At 44.1% G+C, this 20,109-nt stretch overlaps 2 protein-coding genes across 5 annotated transcripts in view; both read right to left on the reverse strand.

Moving 5' to 3' along the window:
* Nucleotides 1-1,173: 1,173 nt before the first annotated feature.
* On the reverse strand, nt 1,174-7,021 carry PEX19 (peroxisomal biogenesis factor 19). Its single transcript, XM_032607850.1, has 8 exons — nt 6,932-7,021; nt 5,402-5,511; nt 4,803-4,968; nt 4,280-4,365; nt 3,903-4,064; nt 3,001-3,177; nt 2,790-2,834; nt 1,174-2,621 (listed from the first exon to the last, which is right to left on the reverse strand). The coding sequence occupies exons 1-8, from the start codon at nt 6,999-7,001 to the stop codon at nt 2,538-2,540; spliced, it is 900 nt and encodes a 299-aa protein (XP_032463741.1). The 5' UTR covers nt 7,002-7,021; the 3' UTR covers nt 1,174-2,537.
* A 3,480-nt stretch (nt 7,022-10,501) lies between these two features.
* The window catches only part of COPA (COPI coat complex subunit alpha), a 49,679-nt gene continuing 40,071 nt past the window's right edge, over nt 10,502-20,109 (reverse strand). For 2 of the 4 annotated variants that reach the window (XM_032621489.1, XM_032621479.1), the window contains exons 18-33: nt 19,043-19,205; nt 18,794-18,940; nt 17,873-18,062; nt 17,655-17,750; nt 16,409-16,497; nt 16,092-16,215; nt 15,132-15,221; nt 14,842-14,951; nt 14,361-14,438; nt 14,129-14,197; nt 13,431-13,567; nt 12,987-13,173; nt 12,778-12,888; nt 12,298-12,459; nt 11,442-11,636; nt 10,502-11,178 (exon numbers count right to left, since the gene is read on the reverse strand). In XM_032621489.1, coding sequence (XP_032477380.1) covers nt 11,119-11,178; nt 11,442-11,636; nt 12,298-12,459; nt 12,778-12,888; nt 12,987-13,173; nt 13,431-13,567; nt 14,129-14,197; nt 14,361-14,438; nt 14,842-14,951; nt 15,132-15,221; nt 16,092-16,215; nt 16,409-16,497; nt 17,655-17,750; nt 17,873-18,062; nt 18,794-18,940; nt 19,043-19,205 — 2,008 coding nt within the window. In that variant the 3' untranslated portion in view covers nt 10,502-11,118. Of the gene's footprint in view, nt 11,179-11,441; nt 11,637-12,297; nt 12,503-12,777; nt 12,889-12,986; nt 13,174-13,430; nt 13,568-14,128; nt 14,198-14,360; nt 14,439-14,841; nt 14,952-15,131; nt 15,222-16,091; nt 16,216-16,408; nt 16,498-17,654; nt 17,751-17,872; nt 18,063-18,793; nt 18,941-19,042; nt 19,206-20,109 lie in introns of those variants that run through there. The other 2 variants (XR_004348298.1, XM_032621496.1) reach the window with 2 other exon arrangements.

The following is a 20,109-nucleotide window of genomic DNA, read 5'->3' on the forward strand; positions in this document are numbered from 1 at the left end:
TATCCCTTTGGCTGATGCAACTGTGGAGAGACTGAGGAGGGCCCTAGAGCAGTGCTACTCAGGTGGTTGGAAAGTTGTACTGGTCTGTGAACAGTTTTTCACCAGTCTGCGACAAGAATGAGTTAGAAATTAAATGTGTTCAGAAACCTTTTAGCATTTTGTTTTTTATTTTTATTCATTTATTTATTTGGCCGCGTCATGGGGCATGCGGGATCTTAGTTCCCCAACCAGGGATCGAACCCATCCATGACCCCTGCAGTGGAAGCTCGGAGTCCTAATCACTGGATTGCCAGGGAAGTCCCTAGCATTTTGACCGCTATAATATCCAAATGCATCATCAGTGGCCTTATCCTGCGGAAGAGGTCTGGTCAGTTTGGTGTTGTCAAACTTGTGTGGTGGGTAGCCCACAGTGTGAACTGAGCATATGGAACACATATTGGTGGACAAAGGACAGGATACTTATAAAACAAAAAACCTGGTCCTTTACCACAGTTTGAGAAGGACCACTCCATCTTTCCACAAGTCCTAGAATAATTCAAATAGTATTTTTGGAACAGAGAGTAACCTGAGGTCAATTTGTTCATGTTCAATCAAAATCAAAATGAAAATGAATGGCTTGGGAACAAAACTAAGGTTCCTGGCGTAAGCCCTGGCCAGGCCAGCAGAATTGAGAATGTGTAAAGGAAAACTGGCACATAGCTCAAGGTGCAAGGCCCTTTCGTTCTTCCCTCCTTTTTCTCTTTCCTCATCCAGTTTTTGCTAGTTATAAGGAGAGAATTTTGGCCATTCACGTCCTGTGACCATCATCACAGCTCTGCCTGTACTTTCCCACCTCTTGCAGAGGAGAGGAGTCTCAGATTCAGACCCGGGCTCTTCTGTACTTTAAGGTACAGTAGCTGGACCTTCCCAAACAGCCTTAGGCCTTAAGAACATTTCCTTCCTCGCCAATACCACAGAATGTGTGGGATCTTAAGGGGTGAAAAGTCTTAATCCAAGGGAAAGTGACATGTCAGGAGCTCAAAGTGCCACAAATGATAAGTACAAATTTGCTCTGGAAGTTATTTTCTCAGTGCTGAACAAGGACAGCCAGCTGGTCTGACCAGAGTATCCACCAACATGTGGCAGCCAAGGTCTACAGATTCACTGGTTCCCACAGAGAAAAGCAAGGTCAGCTCAAAGAAAAATAATTTACTAAACATGTTAACAATATATTACTAACATTAATAATAATACTGTGAAATGTTAAAATACAATACCAATCGAAGGGCTTCCCAAATTGAAATATTCGGAGAAAATGAGGAAAGATGGCCATTCAGTCTCCTTTGCCAACTGAGGTGCAGATTGAGCTGGGGAAGGGAAGTGGTGGTAGAACCCAGTAATGCAATGTTATGCTAACATTCCTCACAGGGCAGCTTAGAGAAGCTGAGGAAGATTAGGAAAAGACTTGGATGAAAAACAGGCTCAATCCCTCACTCAGAATATTTATTAGTCAGGAAAAAGGATCCAGGCTGCATCCCACCCCCCCTTTCCCAAGCTACCTCCCTGAATCAATGAACAGGATTCAAAGGAATCAGATGTCTCAAATAAGCCAAAATGTATCTGGGGAAGAACAGTAATTCATTTCCTAGACCTGACACTATAATTATATACATTTGCCAGGGAGATAGGGGGGCCAGTGAGGGTGGTGGATGGACTAGATGAGGGGAAACAGGATGGGCCCTTCTTTGTCACAGTTTGGGCTCAGAGAAGGGTTGGAATAAAGAGGTATTTAAAATAGAGAGATGAGAGGAGAGGCAGGGGATAAAGGAAGGTCAAGGGCTGAGTTCACCCAGATCACATAGCATTATAGAAAGAACAGGGCAGCTACTTGAGTTCTCAGGCTGGAACAGGCAATTGAGGACTCTGTACCTGGAAGGAGGAGAATCCCAGGGCTTCTCTTTCAACCTACTGTGAAAGAGTAGCATTTTTAGATGCAAAAGCCCCCCCACTTACTTTCCCTTCAGAGAATTCAGAACAGTCTGAAGGCAAGAGGGTGTGGTGACAGACCTAAACCCCCAGCCTAGGCTAAGTTTCTCCCCATTCATTCCCACAGGTGCTGCCCAAGAAAACTATAGAAATATAGAGTCCTAGGACTCTGTCCCTGCTCCCCAGGTCCAAGACAGGGAGTAAACACAAGGCACAAAGACCCTGGGTACAAAAGTGAACTCAGTGTGGCCCTGTATAACATTATTTTGGGAGAGGAAAGAAGGTGCATGCCCCAAAAGGGACACCTTCCTTCACCTGGTAGGTAGCTGGGCCTTTGCTAGCAGCAGAAACCACAATGGAAAGGGTTCACAGAAATGATCTGCAGAACAGGCCTTATTCCTAGAAAGACAGAAAAAAAGCCTCAGCTGGTATGGCACAATCTTGGGTGGGATGACAGATGGCAGTGGGCAGACCACTCCTGTAGACGACACTCCTGCCTCAGCTCCCAGTGGTTCTGCTGACTCCAGACGTTCCCCCACAGCTGGGAATCAGGGAAGGAAGCATGTTGTGTTTCACATGATCAGACACTGTTCGCCATTGGCACCTGGTGGGCCCGAGAGATTGAGGGCATCCAGGTCAAAGTTGAGGCCAGGAGGCTGGAGAAGAGATGAAGGGACTCAGATAACTCCTCCTATTTCAGAAAGTTAGAGCTTTTGAAGGTCCATCCCCAGCAGCCACAATTATCACCTTAGGTGAAATCACTAAAGGTTACAAAATACTGGAAACCGGGGCTAAGATTAAAGTATATGAGAAGGTATACTCACCATCTCCCCAGCAAGCTCTTTTGGAGGATGGCCCAAATCCTGTAGCTGGAAAATAAGGAAAGAGGAACAAGAGATAAGACCATGCTATGTGGCCTCTCCTGTGCTCCCTCCTCCACCTTGGCTGGGCAGGGAGGCATCCTTCCAGGACACCTCCTCCACTGAACACGCAAGCAGATAGCAGCAGCGGGCAGATGGCAAGACGAGGCCTTACCTGCTGCATGAGATCCAGCACCACCTCAAAACGAGCCTTTTGAGTGGCCTCACTATCTGTGGGGGTTTCTGCCTCAAACTGCTCACATATTTTGCCCATGACACTGTGTTGTTCCTGATATTTTTCAAACTGCTCTGGAGGTAGAGATTCTCGGTGAGTCTGCAACCATTCTGGATACTAAGCAAAGAGAGAATGGGTGGGGAGGAAGTAAGTGAACAATGAATAAGTAAGGGCAATAAAATATGAGGAAGAGTAAAACATGAAGGGGACAGGAACATAGGAGAAGGAAAAGCTAAATAAGCGAGTTCAGCATGAGAAGTAGCACTCACTTCAGTCAGATCACCTGGCTGTGCTAGCATTTACGGTCACCAGAGGACAGTAAGCTTTTTCTGTGAAGAGCCAGATAGTAAATATTTGAGGCTTTAAGGGCCACATATGATCTCTGTCACATATCCCTTCTTTTTTGTTTAACAACCTTTAAAAATCTCTTCAGTGACACTATAAGCTCTGTGATGGCAGAGACCATCATTTAAACTACTCTTAAAATTGTTCACAGCATAAAGCCAGTAAATCCTCAGTGAAACCTTATTGGAGAAATTAATGAAGTTGGAAATGCAAGAAAGGTTTATCAGACAACAACAGAGACTTAGACCAATTTACAGAAAACTAGAGCTGAAGGATTTCCCCTTCTACCTTAAACATCCTCAGTATGGTAGCTTTATTCTCTTGGAGATACAACTCCTCCCTAACTCTCCCCCTCCAAATAAATAAAGGAGAAAAAAATAGATGAACCTGTACACTTGAGTTACTCTATCTCTGCAGGCTCTAAATAGACAAAGCAGCTCACAGGAGCTAATACAATGGGGAACAAAGAGGAAAAGCATAAATAGAAGTTCATAAACCTTTTCTGTGATCTCCTTCAGTGATGGGTACAGCACATCCTTGGACAGGAGGTTCTGCATGATACTCTGCATGATGGGGAGGATGGTCCCTTCCCCATCTCCTTCGTCCATGCCCAGCCCTTCCATGGCCTTGGTCAGCTCCTCTTCTGACATGCCAGAGTTCTAGAAAGGACAGGAGGGAGGTGAGCAAGTATACTACCTTCTTGGGATGCTCACCAACCTTTCAGGTGGGAAAGAACTATTTAAACTTGCCTGTAGCAAAGTAGTCAGGCAGGGACAGACTTGAGATGATACCCAACAGAGTCTGCCTTTTGAGACTCTGCTGGTGAAGTGTCTAGGAGTGGGCCCCCTGTGGTTCCCTATCTCTTCCCCCTCACCTGAAGGTCAGTGGCATTCTTGGCTAGTCCACTTAATGTCTCCTTTAGGCAAGAAGTGAATTCTTGTTGGGAAGTCGCATCACTACCTAGGAGAGATGAAAAGAGCCAAGGTCATTTAGGATTTTAACTGTTTGCTTGCCTAGACTGACCTGGTTACCAGCTTGGTTATGGAGCATTTATTAGTGAATCACTAGCACTCCAAATCTTTGAATACTCTAGGGTTATCTTCATAGTTATTTTCATAAAACTACATGAACTGTGTGTCAGTTTGTTCTCCACAATGACACCCACATTAACACTGTGACCTTTAAAATGGTCACTTTTTAATAATCTTTTCTGTTACTTTCCAACTTATCTCATGCTTTTCATTAAACAGGGTCTCATGCCTCCTCCCATCTCCTCCCCCATCCCATGGCAGTGGTATCATAATTGCTGTCAACTTTACAAAGTTTGGTGTCCTCAAGCAACAATGACCTAGGAGGTTTGCTCAGACATTTTCAGTTGTCTGGGGCCCCCTCCTCACCTACTCTCCCAGCAGCCTCTGAGAGCTTTTGGAACTGCTCTACCAGGTGGGGCTCTTCCTCAGCCAACTCCTTCATTGCTTTCTCGAACTCTGCAGTGGCTTGGGAAGCCAGCTCGCTGTCAAACAGTTCCTGGAAAAACTTCTCTTGGGAGGCAAAGAGGGCATCCTGCAGGGGAGAACGTGGCCTAAGTGCATCTCTTACTTGGCACCCCACTGCACATGGCCTCTGACAAAAGTCACAGGCAGTGGCTCTGGGAAATGCAATGCTTCCCTCCTACCCACCTCCACTGGATATTCTCACTACCTCTCTTACTAAGAGCAGCAAAAAGGTATCTGGCCACTGAGGGAACGGTATGGAGTATCACTCCCAATCCAAACATTTAAATCTGCTCTTTTCTTAAAGAACTTCCTTGAGATCCCTCTACTCAATCTCAAGTCCTTGTTTCACAAGGACTGAGGCCTGCAAGAGCACTCAGCAATGTGAGGCCAAGGCACCTCCCCCAACTCCCCTCTGGCCTACAGGGGCCTGCCCAACCTCTGCTCAGAGCTGCATGCCCATTGCCCGCCCCCCCCATCCCTTAAGTGGGTGGAATGTATACTTTGGCAGTGTCTCCCGGCGATCTCTTCTGGGACCCCGAAGCATCAGGGGCCGTGGTGGTAGGAGGGGGTGCTGGTGAGGGTTTGGCCTTATCAAAATCATCAAGAGCACCTTCAGAAACAAGAAACACAGCGTGTATTTGGGGATGGATGAGGATGCAAGGCTGGGGGGTTTCTGGGCAAAGCATTAAGAGAACAATCTTTCAAACTGTCAACTTTCCTAAATTTTCTCCTTTTTTTGAGTCTCCCTCTCCTGACCCACCCCTCAATAAGCCTCCCACTTCCCACCCCATTACCTAATTTATTGTCAACAAAGGAGAAGAAATCTCTTAAGGTGGAACAAGCATCTCTCTCAGAGCTGGGAGAAGAGAGTTAAAACTTCTGTAGAGACATCTCCATCTATACAGTGCCTTCCTTGCCATTCTTTAATGACTCCTAGAAATCCCATACAGATATCCAAGGGGAGCAGAGAACACAGATGCCCTTAACCCCCTGAACTCATTCTGAAGCCCTAAAGGGAATAATCTAATCTTTGGCAAGAAAGCTGAAGCCACAAGATGTTTCACCTAGCTCCCCATGGGTCCTGGTACTAGTATGAACTGAGGGACTCCATATTACACTCCATGGGAGGGCACTGAACTCCCTTACCTTGCAGTTTCACTCTCCCTCCCCAAAGCTCTTAGAGCTCCCTCTGGCCTCCTCTCTGCAGACTCACACAGTCACTTAGCACTTCTCACAATTTCTGTTCATCTTTCCGCCTGCCCACTCTGTCTGTGACTGAGCAAGAAACAAAAAAATATTCACCTCTTCCCTGAAAAGCCTCTGTCCTCACCACCATTCTGCTTGCCAGACTCTAAGTGTAAGGGGAGGGCAGCGGCCCCACTCCGGGCAAGAAACAGGGCTAAGGAGGAAAAGTACAGCCACCCTCTTTTAAGAGGGTGAATTGTCTTCCCCAGAGGCCGTCTCACCCTGTTTTTCAAAATAATGGGAAGGGAGTGTGTTTGAGCTCTGACATGATGAAAGAACTGGAAAGGGGCCTGATGAGAGAAAGGTGAAAGGACTGGGAGAAGGAAAGGCGTGTCTTCCGTGTTAAGGAGAACAGGACAGTGCACAGAAGGACGCACTTCGGGCTCGCTAAGAGTTAATGGAAGCAATCCGTGGATGTCCGGTTCGCGGCCCACCGAGGACCGAAGGCTGCTGCCGGCGGGGAGAAAGTCAGACTTTAAGAACTTACTAATCTAAAGTAAGGGGAGTTTGGAGTGGGATCGTGAAACATCGTCCCCTGGGTTAGTTTCCCCTCCGGCAAGGAGATCAACGGTCTGGGCCGCTCAGGGACCCAAAGCGAGCTCCTCAGCTCCCGCCGCGAAGGAGAGGGTGACCCAGAGATTATCTCGGGGGTCGCAGACTCTCCGCCGCCGACCAACCTTTGGAGAACCTCTCCTGCTCCGCCCCAAATACCTCAGGTTCACCTAACCCCCTGAAGGGATCCTTACACCCGCCCCCTTCGGGCCTTTCCCATTACGGGTTCTTACTTTCCAGAAGCTCTTCCAATTCCCGGTCGGCTTCAGCCCCAACACCACCATCCTCCTCAACCGCGGCCATCTTGCCACCTCCGCCGTGCCGTAGGAGGCAGGACTCTGCGCCCCACCCCCCGCGCCCTCCCTCTTTGCCTCGTGCAGCCAATGGCATTGTTGGCCCGTGCCGGGCCGCCATTTTTAAAGGGACAGGAAGCTGCGATTTTTTTTTTTTCTTCCCCTCTTTCTCTGGGAACGTAGAACCAACAAAGGGGAACTTACTGTTACCTTCTGCCAGGTTTTATTGGCTTGGCCTCCTTTCTTTCAACTGCCTGCATTACCTGGCTTATTATTTCTTCCTGAACTGTGGGTAGGCCAAATTGGGACAAACTGCCTACGAACAACCAGAAGCTGTGCATGTGTAATCAATAACGATAGTTAACGGCATACCCAACATGCTAGTTTCCTCTCACTTCCCTCAGTAATTTACTCAAACGTCATCTTCCCTGAAATGCCTTATTTGACCTCACTAAATACAATTGCAACCCCTCCCACACACACATATACACTTCCTATCCACTTTTCCTCTTTATTTTTCTCAACACTTACCACTATCTGACATACTATATATTTTATTTATTTATCGTTATCTCCTCTCAAGCCCCTTGGAATTTAAGCACCATGATAGCAAGGATTTTCATCTGTCGTGTTCACTGCTGCATCCCCAGCTCCTAGGCTAGGGACTAAAACTTGGGCACTCATTGGCTGCTCTTTGCTCTCCCAGGCCCTGATGAGGCATGTTTCTCTGCAGAATCTAGTGGATATCTCTGATTTCCCTGCACCCCATTAAAACTGTCACAGTGCCAATAACTTAGAACTCAATGTTGGTTAATTAAATCAGGCAGAAAAAGCGACTCTTGGACCTTGGACTAAGTAAGGAGGCGACTGGAATGTAGTGGTAGTAGACCTGCCTTCCCTGACCTATCTCCTTTTCTCTACGCAGAACTCAGTCGAGTGTAGTTGGAGGAGACTCATGTAGACAACTCCAGACATCCCTTCCCTCCTCTGGAATTGTGCTATTCAGATCTGTGAGAATGCATCAACTGCCTGACAAACCTATCTCAGCCCTTGGAAGGCATCCGCTGTTGTTGAATATCCTATGCTGGGCACAGTGGAGGGCAGAGAGAGAAATCAGGACCAGCCCTTGCTGTAAGGTAGTTGACTGGGGATTAGGCTGGAGGTAGGATTAGACAGACATACACACTGTAAGTATGGCACAAGGTTAAGTGTCTTATAAGAAGTAAGGATAAAGTACCATAAAGTTTAAAAGGGAGAAATCACACTAAATGAAAAAAGTTACTTCATGACTTTCATCCTTAGCTTCCAAAACACACACTTGAGTACTTGTGTCAAGCACCAGTTTAGGTACTTACTCTTTCCTTGACATACAGGGCACAGACTTTTAAAATCATACCTGTGCAAAACCTACTGTGTTCTTCCAGGCACAAGTACTGTGATTTGGGAGAAAACACTCTGGAGTCAGAAGACCTAAATTCCAGTCCCAACTCTTAAATTGCTTTGTTCAAAACCCTTCACCACTCTAGGACTCATATTACAAATATGTAACATTACATTTGGGACTCTAAGGTCCTTCCCTGATTAATCTCTTTCTCCCAAACATCTGTTAACATCTATTCCAGGTTAACTTTCTCATTCAACTCCAAACTGCTAACGTGTAATCTCTAATATGACTATATCAAGCACACATTATAGGTATTTATATTGGTTTTACATTAATATGGTAATATAAGTATGTTAATAAGGAAAACATCAGATGGCAAATAAGAGAATTAAGATGGAGTTGAAAATAAGCACGATTCTTCCTTTGCACTATTTCTTAAACTTGCTTTACTATTGATAAGCCTAACACCTCATCTCAGTATTTACTCACCTCCCACCTTTCACGTATAGTGAACACTGTTGCAAAACAGTATTTTACAACATTTTCTTTATATCACTCTCTCAAGTAAGGACTTAATGGCTCTCCACTGTTTATTAACCAACTTCAAATTCTTTCCTGGTATTTAATTATTTCACATGTATCCATTTTGTTTCCCCAATTACATAAGCTTCATGAGGACTGTCCACTTTTTTCATATCCCTCAGTTCAGAATGTTTATGTTGGTATGCAAAATTAATTTTATAATTTATTTTAAATTTACAGAAAAATCTTGCCATTTTGCCAAATTTTTCATCAATTTGCCTATGGTTACAGAAAGAATGTTTATAACTTGAGAAAGTGTTATGAAAATAGTGTGCAAATTTTTGAGAGGGCAGGCTTAATTTGGGGATTCTGTTTAAGAAAGTATCTTTTAAAGCTAAAAAGATACAAAGCCCTGCCCTCTTTGACAGCAGGAATTACACTTATAGTTTATCCTCAGATTCACTTTCCACACCCGTCCAATGTATGTTCAAGTTGCTCACTGCAGCACTGTATATAATATCCAAAGAATGGAAATAACTCACATATCCATGAATAACAAGGCAACTTAAAGTCATTAGTATGCTTCCATTTAGGTATAACAGGGGGATAGGGAAGAACATATTCATAACTGCTTGTTTATACATCAAAAAATCTCTGGCAGGATATAAGGAAGTTAACAATGGCAGTTACCTGTTTTGGGGAAGGCGATAGGAACTAGATGGCTGACGAAAAAGGTGGGAGGAAGATGTTACAGAATAGCTTTTTTACATTTACTGATTTCTGAACTATATGAATGTATTGTTTATTGAAAACATGAATTTAAAATGAAAAAAAGTATATATTTTAATCAAAGGCACAGTACATCACTCTATGGAATTAATCTTAGTACATGACAAGCAAAATTCTGTATTGCCATTGTAATTGCTGTACTATATACAATGTATTACTAATTTATCACATATATATCACATAAAACAGTACCAAGTACATCTAGAACAGTACCAAGTACATGGCAGGTGCTCAATGAATACACTCTATAATTAGCAATAGATGGAAGGTTGCAGTCAATAATGGAATAGGGGAACTACTTGCTTTCTACCATTCTCACAGCAATTCACTATATCCTATGAAAAATATGTACTTTAAAAAACAAATAGGGGGGCTTCCCTGGTGGCGCAGTGGTTGAGAGTCTGCCTGCCAATGCAGGGGACACGGGTTCGAGCCCTGGTCTGGGAGGATCCCACGTGCCGCGGAGCGACTGGACCTGTGAGCCACAATTACTGAGCCTGCGCGTCTGGAGCCTGTGCTCCGCAGCAAGAGAGGCCGCGACAGTGAGAGGCCCGCGCACCGCGATGAGGAGTGGCCCCCGCTTGCCACAACTAGAGAAAGCCCTCACACAGAAACGAAGACCCAACACAGCCATAAATAAATAAATAAATAATAAAAAAAATAAAAATATTAAAAAAAAAAAAAACAAATAGGTATTTATTACCTTTGTAATTAAAAATAATTATTGAAGGAAAGGTATCTGCTTTGATGGGGCTGCTACATGGAGTAAGTAGGAATATTCCAGTATCCAGGAAACAAATGGCAAACCACAAAACTCTCATAGAAATTTACTTTATTTAGTGTGAGAAACAAAATACAAGAACAATTTTTGTAAAGAACAAGTCAACAAAAAGTGATGTGCATTTCTGGAAAATCAAATAGTTTCTTCTCAGACTTTAAGTTTCTGGCCACACAGAGGATATCTGCCTCGGAGTTTAAATGCCCAAGGAAAACGGGGATGGCTGACAGCTTGTTATGACTGAGTAAAAGATGCTATCTTATTTATTACATCTCATTCCTTTCTAACAAAAAGTACACAAAGGTGGTGGGGAGGGAAGGCATAAATATAGAAGGAATTTATTTCACAAATGTTCATCACAAATGTTCTTTGAAAGATCTAAGCTGGGAAGGCAAGGCTAATCGTGACCACAACTGTAGTTACCTTGAGATGAGAGGTCCTCAGAGGCAAAAAAAAAAAAAAAAAAAAAAAAAAAAAGTCAGGTTTAGACATTTTGATTAGCCATAGAAGAGAAAAGGACATTAGGTTTTAGGGGAGAGAGAGCTAAACATCAATAATATGAAGGGTAGTTGAGGAAGAAGGAGTTAGAAGGATATAAAGACTAACTGTCTGCGGGAAAACACGGTGCTTAACCCTACACACATGAAGCAGGCCTTAGCGAAACTGCAGAGGGCTGATCCTTAAACCAATCACATCTTTGCCAATCTCTGTCACCTATGGAAGAAGAAATAGAAGGAAGTTAGGGATTTGTGAGGGTGAGAAGCCTAGAAAGCCTACTCCCTCCACACCTCAATGAGCACAGTAGAGTGGTTTGTTATTGTTACTGACTGGAAGGAGCAGTGGGAAGTTCTACCCTCCTCCAGTGTCACTGCCTCAAGGTGTGAGGGGGAAATACAGGAGACAAAAAGGACCAACATGCTAGTTGGTCCTTCTCTCAAGACAGAATTCTAGATGCATTTCTCAAGGACAGTACTTACTGTAGTGACCCTGCAGATCTGACCCTTGAACTCAGGCGAATAGCAGGCCCCACTGAGTGGACATTTCTCCACTGGCTTTCCACGGTAGATGGGCCGATAAGATGCAGCACAGATGTCAAAAGGGTTGTGCATGTCATAATTGAGCTGGTAGGCATCTGTGGGGTTCTTCTCACAGGCAGACAGGATTTTGCGGGTCTAAAAGAGTGAAGGAATATTTTATTTACAAGGACTGAAAGCTGCACACCACAACTCAAATGATCTCATCACCATGGTTTAGTAGTTTCTTTGATATAGGTGCAATTGTACTGAATGAATACAGAATACATCCTCTGTATAGGTCATATGTGAAGGGGTAACAGTTGCCATTCCTGTTGTATCAGGCTTTCTCCTCCTCTATCCCAAAGTGGCTCCATGGATCTAGACCCATACTCCTCCACTAAGTCTGAGAATTCTCAGGGTTAGCCCTGAAAAGGTTAAAACTGGCTTTCACTGCACAAATAGAAAGCTTTTGGAAAACACAAGTAATGGGACATGTATATGGAGGCTAGTGGTGGTGGTGAGGGGAAATCTAGAACTTAGGGACAGGACTGGGTTGATTTTCAGGTACAGAGGACCTGTTCCATATTGCAGGTCACACTCTCACAGTGGTGCCATGTCTGAGTAAGATATTAGTTCAGTTTCCAGGAACAAAAGGAGGTCCCCATGCCAGTAAGTAGAGGATGGTATTTTGTTGGCTCTTTTTGTTGAATGCTGTTATACAGCACTTTGTTTCAGAGACAAGGACCTTGGTCTTCGACTCCCTCCATGTAAGAGCAGATCTAGTTCCCCTACGCTCACTAAAGAAGTTCCCATATACCTGTTGAGCCACCTCTGGCTTGGGCCCGAGTTCCAACAGGCGCCGAGCAAAGGTGGCAGCAGTCTTAAAGTTCTTGAGCTTGAAGAAGAGGTTGAGGGCTGTACGCAGCACCAGGATCATGTGCACTGGCTGCAGGTTTGAGTGGGTGAAATAGGCTGCCATCTGGTGGACAGAAGGAGGAACACATGCCATGCTGATGCTAAAGCTGGGATAGATCATTTATAAGGGGTCACATATGCATTAGAAACACAGCAAAACAACCAAATAAAAACAGGACTGGCTATAAAGCAGAGAAATCTTCTGCCTCCTAGTTATGGAGGACTGATGAGATGAGGAAGACAGGTGGAGAAATATATCCTTTCCTCACAGAAATGAGCCCAAATTTCTCTTACTCCCCATATTGAGACATAAAGAATTCAGACCTAATAGTGGGTAAAAGGGAAGACACCTCTATACTGCTTAGAGGCCCAGAGGTCTTACCTCACAGATGCGCTTCTGCTGTTCTAGAGACTCTTTGGGCAGCTTCTTCCTTTCTATCTCCATGGACAAACCCACAATGTACTCACGGCAAATGGTGATGAGCTGCTGAGCCTGGAGAGGGGGCAAAAGAAGGTCATGGTACAGAGGCAAGAAGGTGGGGGTGCCCAGCACTATGACAAGTATGACTATGACACTATGACTGCTCTTACCTCTGCAGTCTCCTGTTTATTGTCCACAACAAGAAGTGGCACACTGAGTAAAATGGAACGGAATTTTTCCACAGCCTCCTCAAACTTGCCCACTGTGGTGAGCTGGTAGCACAGCTGCAACCGTTGGATGAGGTCATTAAGCTTCAGGCCCACAGCTGGTAGACCATTCTTCAGCCCTGCATCCTTCCTGAAAGGGAAAGAAGGATGATCAGGAGCCCACTAGGACTTAAACTCTTCTTCTGGCAACATGATCACAACACCCTACTGTAAAAGAAGGTAGGGAAATGGATGCAGGAGGTGTAAACCAAACCTGACAGAGTGCCAAGCCAAAGATCTTTTCCTACTAGGAAACCTCAGCTCTGGGACAATTCTGTCTCTGAGGTTACCATCTGAAATATCTACCCTAAGTTGGAACAGAGAGAAGCCAGAAGCAAGGGACCTTACCAATTGCGATTAGGGTAGCCATACATGGAGGGCAGGCAGGGCAGAGCCTGATAGGTGGTACGGCCTCGGGCATAGGTCTGCAGGAACAGTTGCTTGTAGGGGCCAAACTGGGTTACCCCTACTTGGTCATGAAGGAGCTGGAACACAAGAGGAAAGAAACATAAGATTTGGGCTCTGCTACTTAAAAACTAGTTGACAGTGGGCAAGGTACTTAACTTCTCTGTACTTGTTTCCTCATCAGTAAATTATATTTAATTACAGGATCTACCTCATTTAATAATACCCATAAAGCATTTACGATAATGCCTGGCACACAGTCAACACTGAATGTTAGTGGCTGTTGCAGTTGTGGTTGTTTTTGTTATTGCTATGATAGCTCATGGCTTAGTGTTCAAAAAATACACCTGTTCATTAAGGGGTGCTCACTTCACTGATGTGAGCCAGAAAGCATGCTATAAATGGGTGGAAGATGGCTGGAAGAATCCACTTTACGAGATTACTAAGCCAGATTGAAAGCACGTAAGAGGAAGGCCTTATGAGGCAAGTTTCCTTAGGTAAGACCAAAGACTTCCACGTTAAATATACACCTCTGCCCTTGTGGGTATAATAATTTCCATTTGGTTAAGATGAATCAATCATCCCCCTGGGACCCTAGGCAAGGCACACTCAACAAAAGCCAAGGTAGCTTTAAGACTTACCCGCATGGCTGTTTCAAAAGAGCCTGCCAGGATGTGATCAACTGGAAGCTGAGAGTTATTGCACCAGATCTAACAAGAAACAGAAAACCCAGGATAAGTGAAATTTTGGTCTTTCTCTTCCCAACAGTCCTACTCTATATCTGTAAGAGAAGAGTGTCAATATTCTTTATACATTAATCAAGTATAGCCAGCTCAGAAACACTTATCCCTACAGGACTGTTTCCCTGCTTACCTGAGTTGGGCTGGTTCCCTTAGTGGGGGGCACAAAGAACCCATCCTCAGCCCCACCAGCTACACCAGGGGGTATATCCTAGGGGAAAAACAAAGAGTGAGTCATTTTTTAAGCCATTCAAGCAAGTTGCCCTGATAAATCTAAACACAACTCTACCTTATTCCCAGCCTCTGTTGGGGAGGAGGGGTGGTGGTTGTGGAAGATGACTCTCAAAATAGGAGAAGCTTTCCCAGTAACAAAACGATACACCAAAAGCCCCAATCAGGCAAAAAAGCTTGCTGCCTTTTCATAAGATGACACTGGCACAACCCTAGTTAATCTTATTCTTCTTTCTTTCAAATGGGAGATAAGCATCAGACTAGGAGGATACAGACCGCCTCCCGTTCAGGGACCTCAGGACAGGTGTTGGGGGGGTGATAAGGCCACCGGCCTCCACTGGGAGAAATGGAGAGAACCTTACAAGGGTGAAAATTCCACATACCAGCTCAGGAGGAAGCTCCAGATCTTCTTCCACGTCCCAGCCACCTCCTTCTTCCTGTCCCTTGCCAAGAGCATCATCCCCCAAACCTTCTGTAGCCTCCACAAACCCATCTGTAAGGAAAATCCAGGCTCAACATAGATTCTCAAAGTGACACAATTTTAGCCAAAGGAAAGAAAAACACTGGGATCCTTCTTGGTCCTATGGTCCTGCACCCTGCAGAACTGCTCCACAACCCAGTCCCACTCTAGGGAGCCCATCTGCCCAGAACACTCCTAGAAGAACATGCATACCTTCATCCAGCTGCAGCTCTGCATCCTCTCCCCAGCCCTCAGTACCAATGGTGTCAATGTCAATGTCAGCAGCCAGTGCTCCTCCCTTCCCTACAGAGGGAAGGAAAAGAAAGGAGAAGCTGGTTACAGCCAGCTAAGTCTAAGATATGGCCTCCTCTGCAGGCAAATTGTTGCATCCTTACAGAAGCAGGTGCCAATGTTGTGTCCACTTACTGTTTTTGTTTATTTTTGTGGTATCTATATTATGCTAACCTGGTTAGCATAGGTTTCACAGAGAGAGGGAATAGAAGAGAGATGAAAACAACTGGCCTTCCTGCTACCAAAAACTGCCTCAAACAATTTCTTACTAACCAGCCTTTGGTGCCAACTCTTGGCATTTCTTGCTGAGATCTTTGCTAAGTTACCACCACTACAGTGTGTACAGGGCATGAGGACAAAGGCTAGATGAGAGGATATGGAAGAAAGAGCAGGACTGGGCACAAAATGCCCAAGGGTCTATTTAGGCTCTCAGCTGGGAGAAACAAACTAGTAGACATAGCCGAGAAAACAGGAGTGTAAGGGTGGGAGTGGTAGTGGGTATACCCACGTGACAGAATTGAGGTAGCTGAGTTAGTACCTTAAGATTGTATGTCATGAATGATAAAACACAGAACGGAGAGTATGACTACATATATGGTAAAATCTAAGAAAATACACCAAAATGTTAACAGTGGTTGTTAGAGCCATGGACTAAGAAACATCTCTCTTTTTCCCTCCTATCTTCCAAATTTTAATGATGCCATAATGCTTTTATTTAGTTTTTAAAAGACTTTAACTTTAATTGGCATCTCAGTGTTGCATGAGGCATCACACAGAAAAAAGGATAGAGGAAAAGGATAGAATAGTTAATGGTACTCTCTAGGACAGCTTTTCAGAAAACAAGCACACAACAAATATGCTATGGAAGAAGTGGGCACTTACCCTTGCTGGCAATGGAGCCTTCAAAGAACCCTTTAGATACAGTCAATAAGGGCCAATTGGTATCCAATGGCATGATAGGTGCAGGTGGCTGAAGCAGCTTGGCATTAGGGTCAATGTCTGGGATCTGAAAGATAGAAGGTTAAAAGCAAACAGCTCTCAGGAACCATCTAGGGAAGGTTATGGAGCCTCCTTTGATCTCATTTGTTTCTCTGCCTCTCCTGGTAACCAGGTGGGGAGTAACATTTGTAGGTTTAAATAGTCCCAAGATCTCAGAGTTAATCCTGTAATCAGAGATACTTATGTAAATAAAGACTCACTGCCTCCTTCTCTGGGTCAAATGTCTCCTTCAGGCTCTCAGCTTCTTCATCTAAACCATGGGTAGCAGCTGTGAGATAGGCCAGTGACTCTGTTAAGAAAACAGACTTTGTGGCATAGGTACATTTCCAAGTGAATACTGGTGTCCTGATGTCTGCCTCCTGGTCAAGTCCCTGCATAAGTCCTTCCCTTCAGTGTGGGCTGGATCTATTGACTCGCTTCTAATGAACAGTATGTGGGAGAAATGATGGGATGTCACTTCTGAGATTAGGATACAAAGACTATGGCTTCCATCTTGGGTGCCCTCATTTGCTCTAAGGGAAACCAACTGCCATACTGTGAACTGCCCTATGGAAAAGACCACAGAGCAGAAAACTGAGGTCTCCCAGCCAATAGCCAGTGAGGACCTGAGGACTGCCCACAGCCACAGAGTGAATGTGGGAGTGGATCCTCCCCTACTTGAGCCTTGAAATGTCTGCAGCCTTGGCCAACACCTTGACTGCAGCCTCATGAGAGACACTGAGCCAGAGGCACACAGCTAAGTCATGCTGCAAACTGAGATAATCAACATTTGTTGTTTTAAACTACTAAGTTTTGGGTAATTTGTTATATAGCAATAAATAACTAAAACAGTTGCTTATCCTTAAGATCTATCATCAGTGTTAACAAGAACCTTGGACTCATCCCAGTCTCCTCTCTCTCACATCCCCCCAACCAGTCCCCTTCGACAAATCATGTTGGTTCTACCTTTAAAATATATGCCGAATCTGACCATTGCTCACCCATTCACAGCTAGCACCTTGGTCCACACCACATCTTTCACCTTTCTTATTCCCTAAGGTATCTCAAGTGCTAGTATAATGCTTGGTATACAGTGGGTTCTCAAAAAATACCCCTTAAATATAAAATGAATAAATAAATGGGTGAAACCTCCAGATTTGAAGTAAAACAATAAAACTCTAATGGCATTCAACCAACCACATTTACTACGGTATCTGCTCCAGGACCTTTTAAAACCCATTTCCCCCAAGATATTAACTATTTTCCTAAGAGTGCCTAGCCAAACTATACTTTCTGGCTGTCCCTCCATTTGGCTTTGAAGAAAGTCTCTGAGCATGGTAGGAGCATGCAGTCTCTTTTGAAAAAATGTGCAATGAAGGGAAATCCCTCACTACTACATATGAATAACTCACCATAAAGAGAAAATACTTCCTAAGGCCCCAAAGGAAGTGAGTCCTGGATACTTACTTTGCCCACAGTTCTTCAGGATCCGTACCCGCTCTGACACGTCTCCCAGGTAGAGGGCATTCTGATAATGGCCACTCATGTCCTTTCGGATCTCAGCTGCACCAAGTCAATAAGAGACACCAAGTTAGGTCTTCTCTCTCAAGTTCTCTCTTGCCTCTATTTGCCTTCTTCCTTCCCCCAAGGACCCCTTTTCCCATCCTTAGTTTCTGGGGTCTCACCAATTTTCATCATCTTGCGAAGTTTCTCTAGATTGCCAGTGATAAGGTACAAGAAGGAAAGTTTGTCAAAGTTTTTGGTGCGCTGATAACACATTTCCACAATCTGGTGGTTCCCCTGTAGTAAGGCCACTTCTCCCAGCTTTTCCCAGCAATTCTTGTCATCCAGTGCTTTGGCTGCTTCCAGAGCAATCTAAAGAATCCCCAGAATTAGTGTTAACAGGTTGGAGGTTATTGTGACTCAAATCTCCCAAGGAACTCTTTACACTTTCAATCCTCCTAGCTTTGTTTGCAATCTAATAGTACTGAAAATTCAATCAACAAATAAGATCCCTTAGGATCCATGGATAGAAGAATCACATCACATTATCCTCCTCCTCAGAAATTTACTTTTACAACAAAATCATCTTCTAGCAGTTGCTGATTCCATAAGGCCAATTCTTGCTTAGCTATCGTATTTCCCATTTGCCAGGTTTGAAGATCCACAGGGGCTCCTCAGAAGAAATAAGAAGGAAGTTCAGAAGTAAGAAAGTCAATTTTCCTTAGGCTTCTCCCCATTTAAAAATAATGCCTATAGACTCTAGGCCTCAACATTTAATAAGTACTCCTTCATCTAAGCCGCCAGTTAGCAAGTCAAATGTCAAGGAAATAATGAAATTTTTCAAATTCTATGCTATCTTGGTTCTGTTCTAAAAGTTACTGAATTCAGACTAACTCAGAGCGACAACAACAATAGAAATGCTGGGGCAGAAGCAAAGATGGGCAAACAGCAACAGGAAGATAGCTCAATCTAACAACTAAAAAAATTCTAAATTCCATTATATTGGCTGAAGAAGCAAGCCCAGAATAATGTCTTCCCAATGCCACCCTAACCCTCTCACCTCCTCTACAACAATATGGGGCTTATAACCATACTTCTCTCACCTCAATGTTTCCACACTCCAGTGCCAGACTAAAGCGAGTTTTCTCATCTTTGACGAAATGCAGTGCCACTTCAGGATATCCCTTCTTCTGGAGATACGCAATGATAGACTGGCCTACAAGTTTGGCGTTCCTTACCATGTGTAGTACCTAGACATTTGGGGAGGGTTAGGGCAGGAAATAGAGATCACTTATAGGAAAAAAGGAGTGCTGCCCTTCTCAATACTCCTAATATGCTTCCTCATTTCATACCTCATCATATTTTCTGTTGATCAGGGCCAGCTTGAACTTGAACTCAGTTGGATCAATTGTGAGCACCCGAGGACGACACTCTCTGTCTAGGCAATATACATTGTTGCCCTTCACCCGTGTGACATAGATAGGTAAATCCAGAGTTCGGATGATCCCATAGTCCCTAAGAATAAGAGTTAGAGAGTACAGCTTTAAGTCAGTGTAAGAGTAAATCCAGCCTGTAAAGAAATAAAACAAGCCTAGGACCCAGCCTTTTATCTTCTCATTACCCTTTTGTCAAGTGCCATTTAAACAATAGTATAGATAGGAAGTGATTCAAAAAAGAGCAGAACCAAATTAATTTATTTTTTTCTCTTGTATGAAGTGGGAAAAGATGGGGCAGATGGTATGATTTCTCTTTATAAGCTAGTACTCTAGGATCTAACAGACACAGGTATCAGAACCAGACCTAAAAGTTAAATCTTAAGTTCTGATATATAATCACTAGGCCACTATGAACAGTTAAATCCTTCCTTATAAGTTATAAGTGAAAGTGGAAGAGAGGTAGATGTGAAGACTTCTGATGTACAAAGAAATGATGCAAAGCACATAATATATATATATATTTTTTTGCAGTACGCGGGCCTCTCACCGCTGTGTTCCCTCCCGCTGCAGAGCACAGGCTCCAGATGCGCAGGCCCAGTGGCCATGGCTCACGGGCCCAGCCACTCCGCGGCACATGGGATCCCCCCGGACCGGGGCACGAACCCACGTCCCCTGCATCGGCAGGCAGACTCCCAACCACTGCGCCACCAGGGAAGCCCAGCACATAATATTTTAAACTGAATAAAAATTAAAAGTTTACAGATTAAAACTTGTGGCTATAGCTAACACAATACTTGATGGACAATTTATAGTGTTAAGTGCATATACTATATTAGAAGAAAGACTGAAAATTAATGAGGTCTACATGCTTAATATTAGGAGAAAGACTAAAAATTAGTAAGCATCCAACTCAAAAATTGGATGGTTCTTTTTTTTTTTTTTTTTTTGTGGTACGTGGGCCTCTCACTGTTGTGGCCTCTCCC

Source organism: Phocoena sinus, chromosome 1, assembly GCF_008692025.1.
Source record: "Phocoena sinus isolate mPhoSin1 chromosome 1, mPhoSin1.pri, whole genome shotgun sequence".
Classification (NCBI taxonomy): Eukaryota; Metazoa; Chordata; class Mammalia; order Artiodactyla; family Phocoenidae; genus Phocoena; species Phocoena sinus.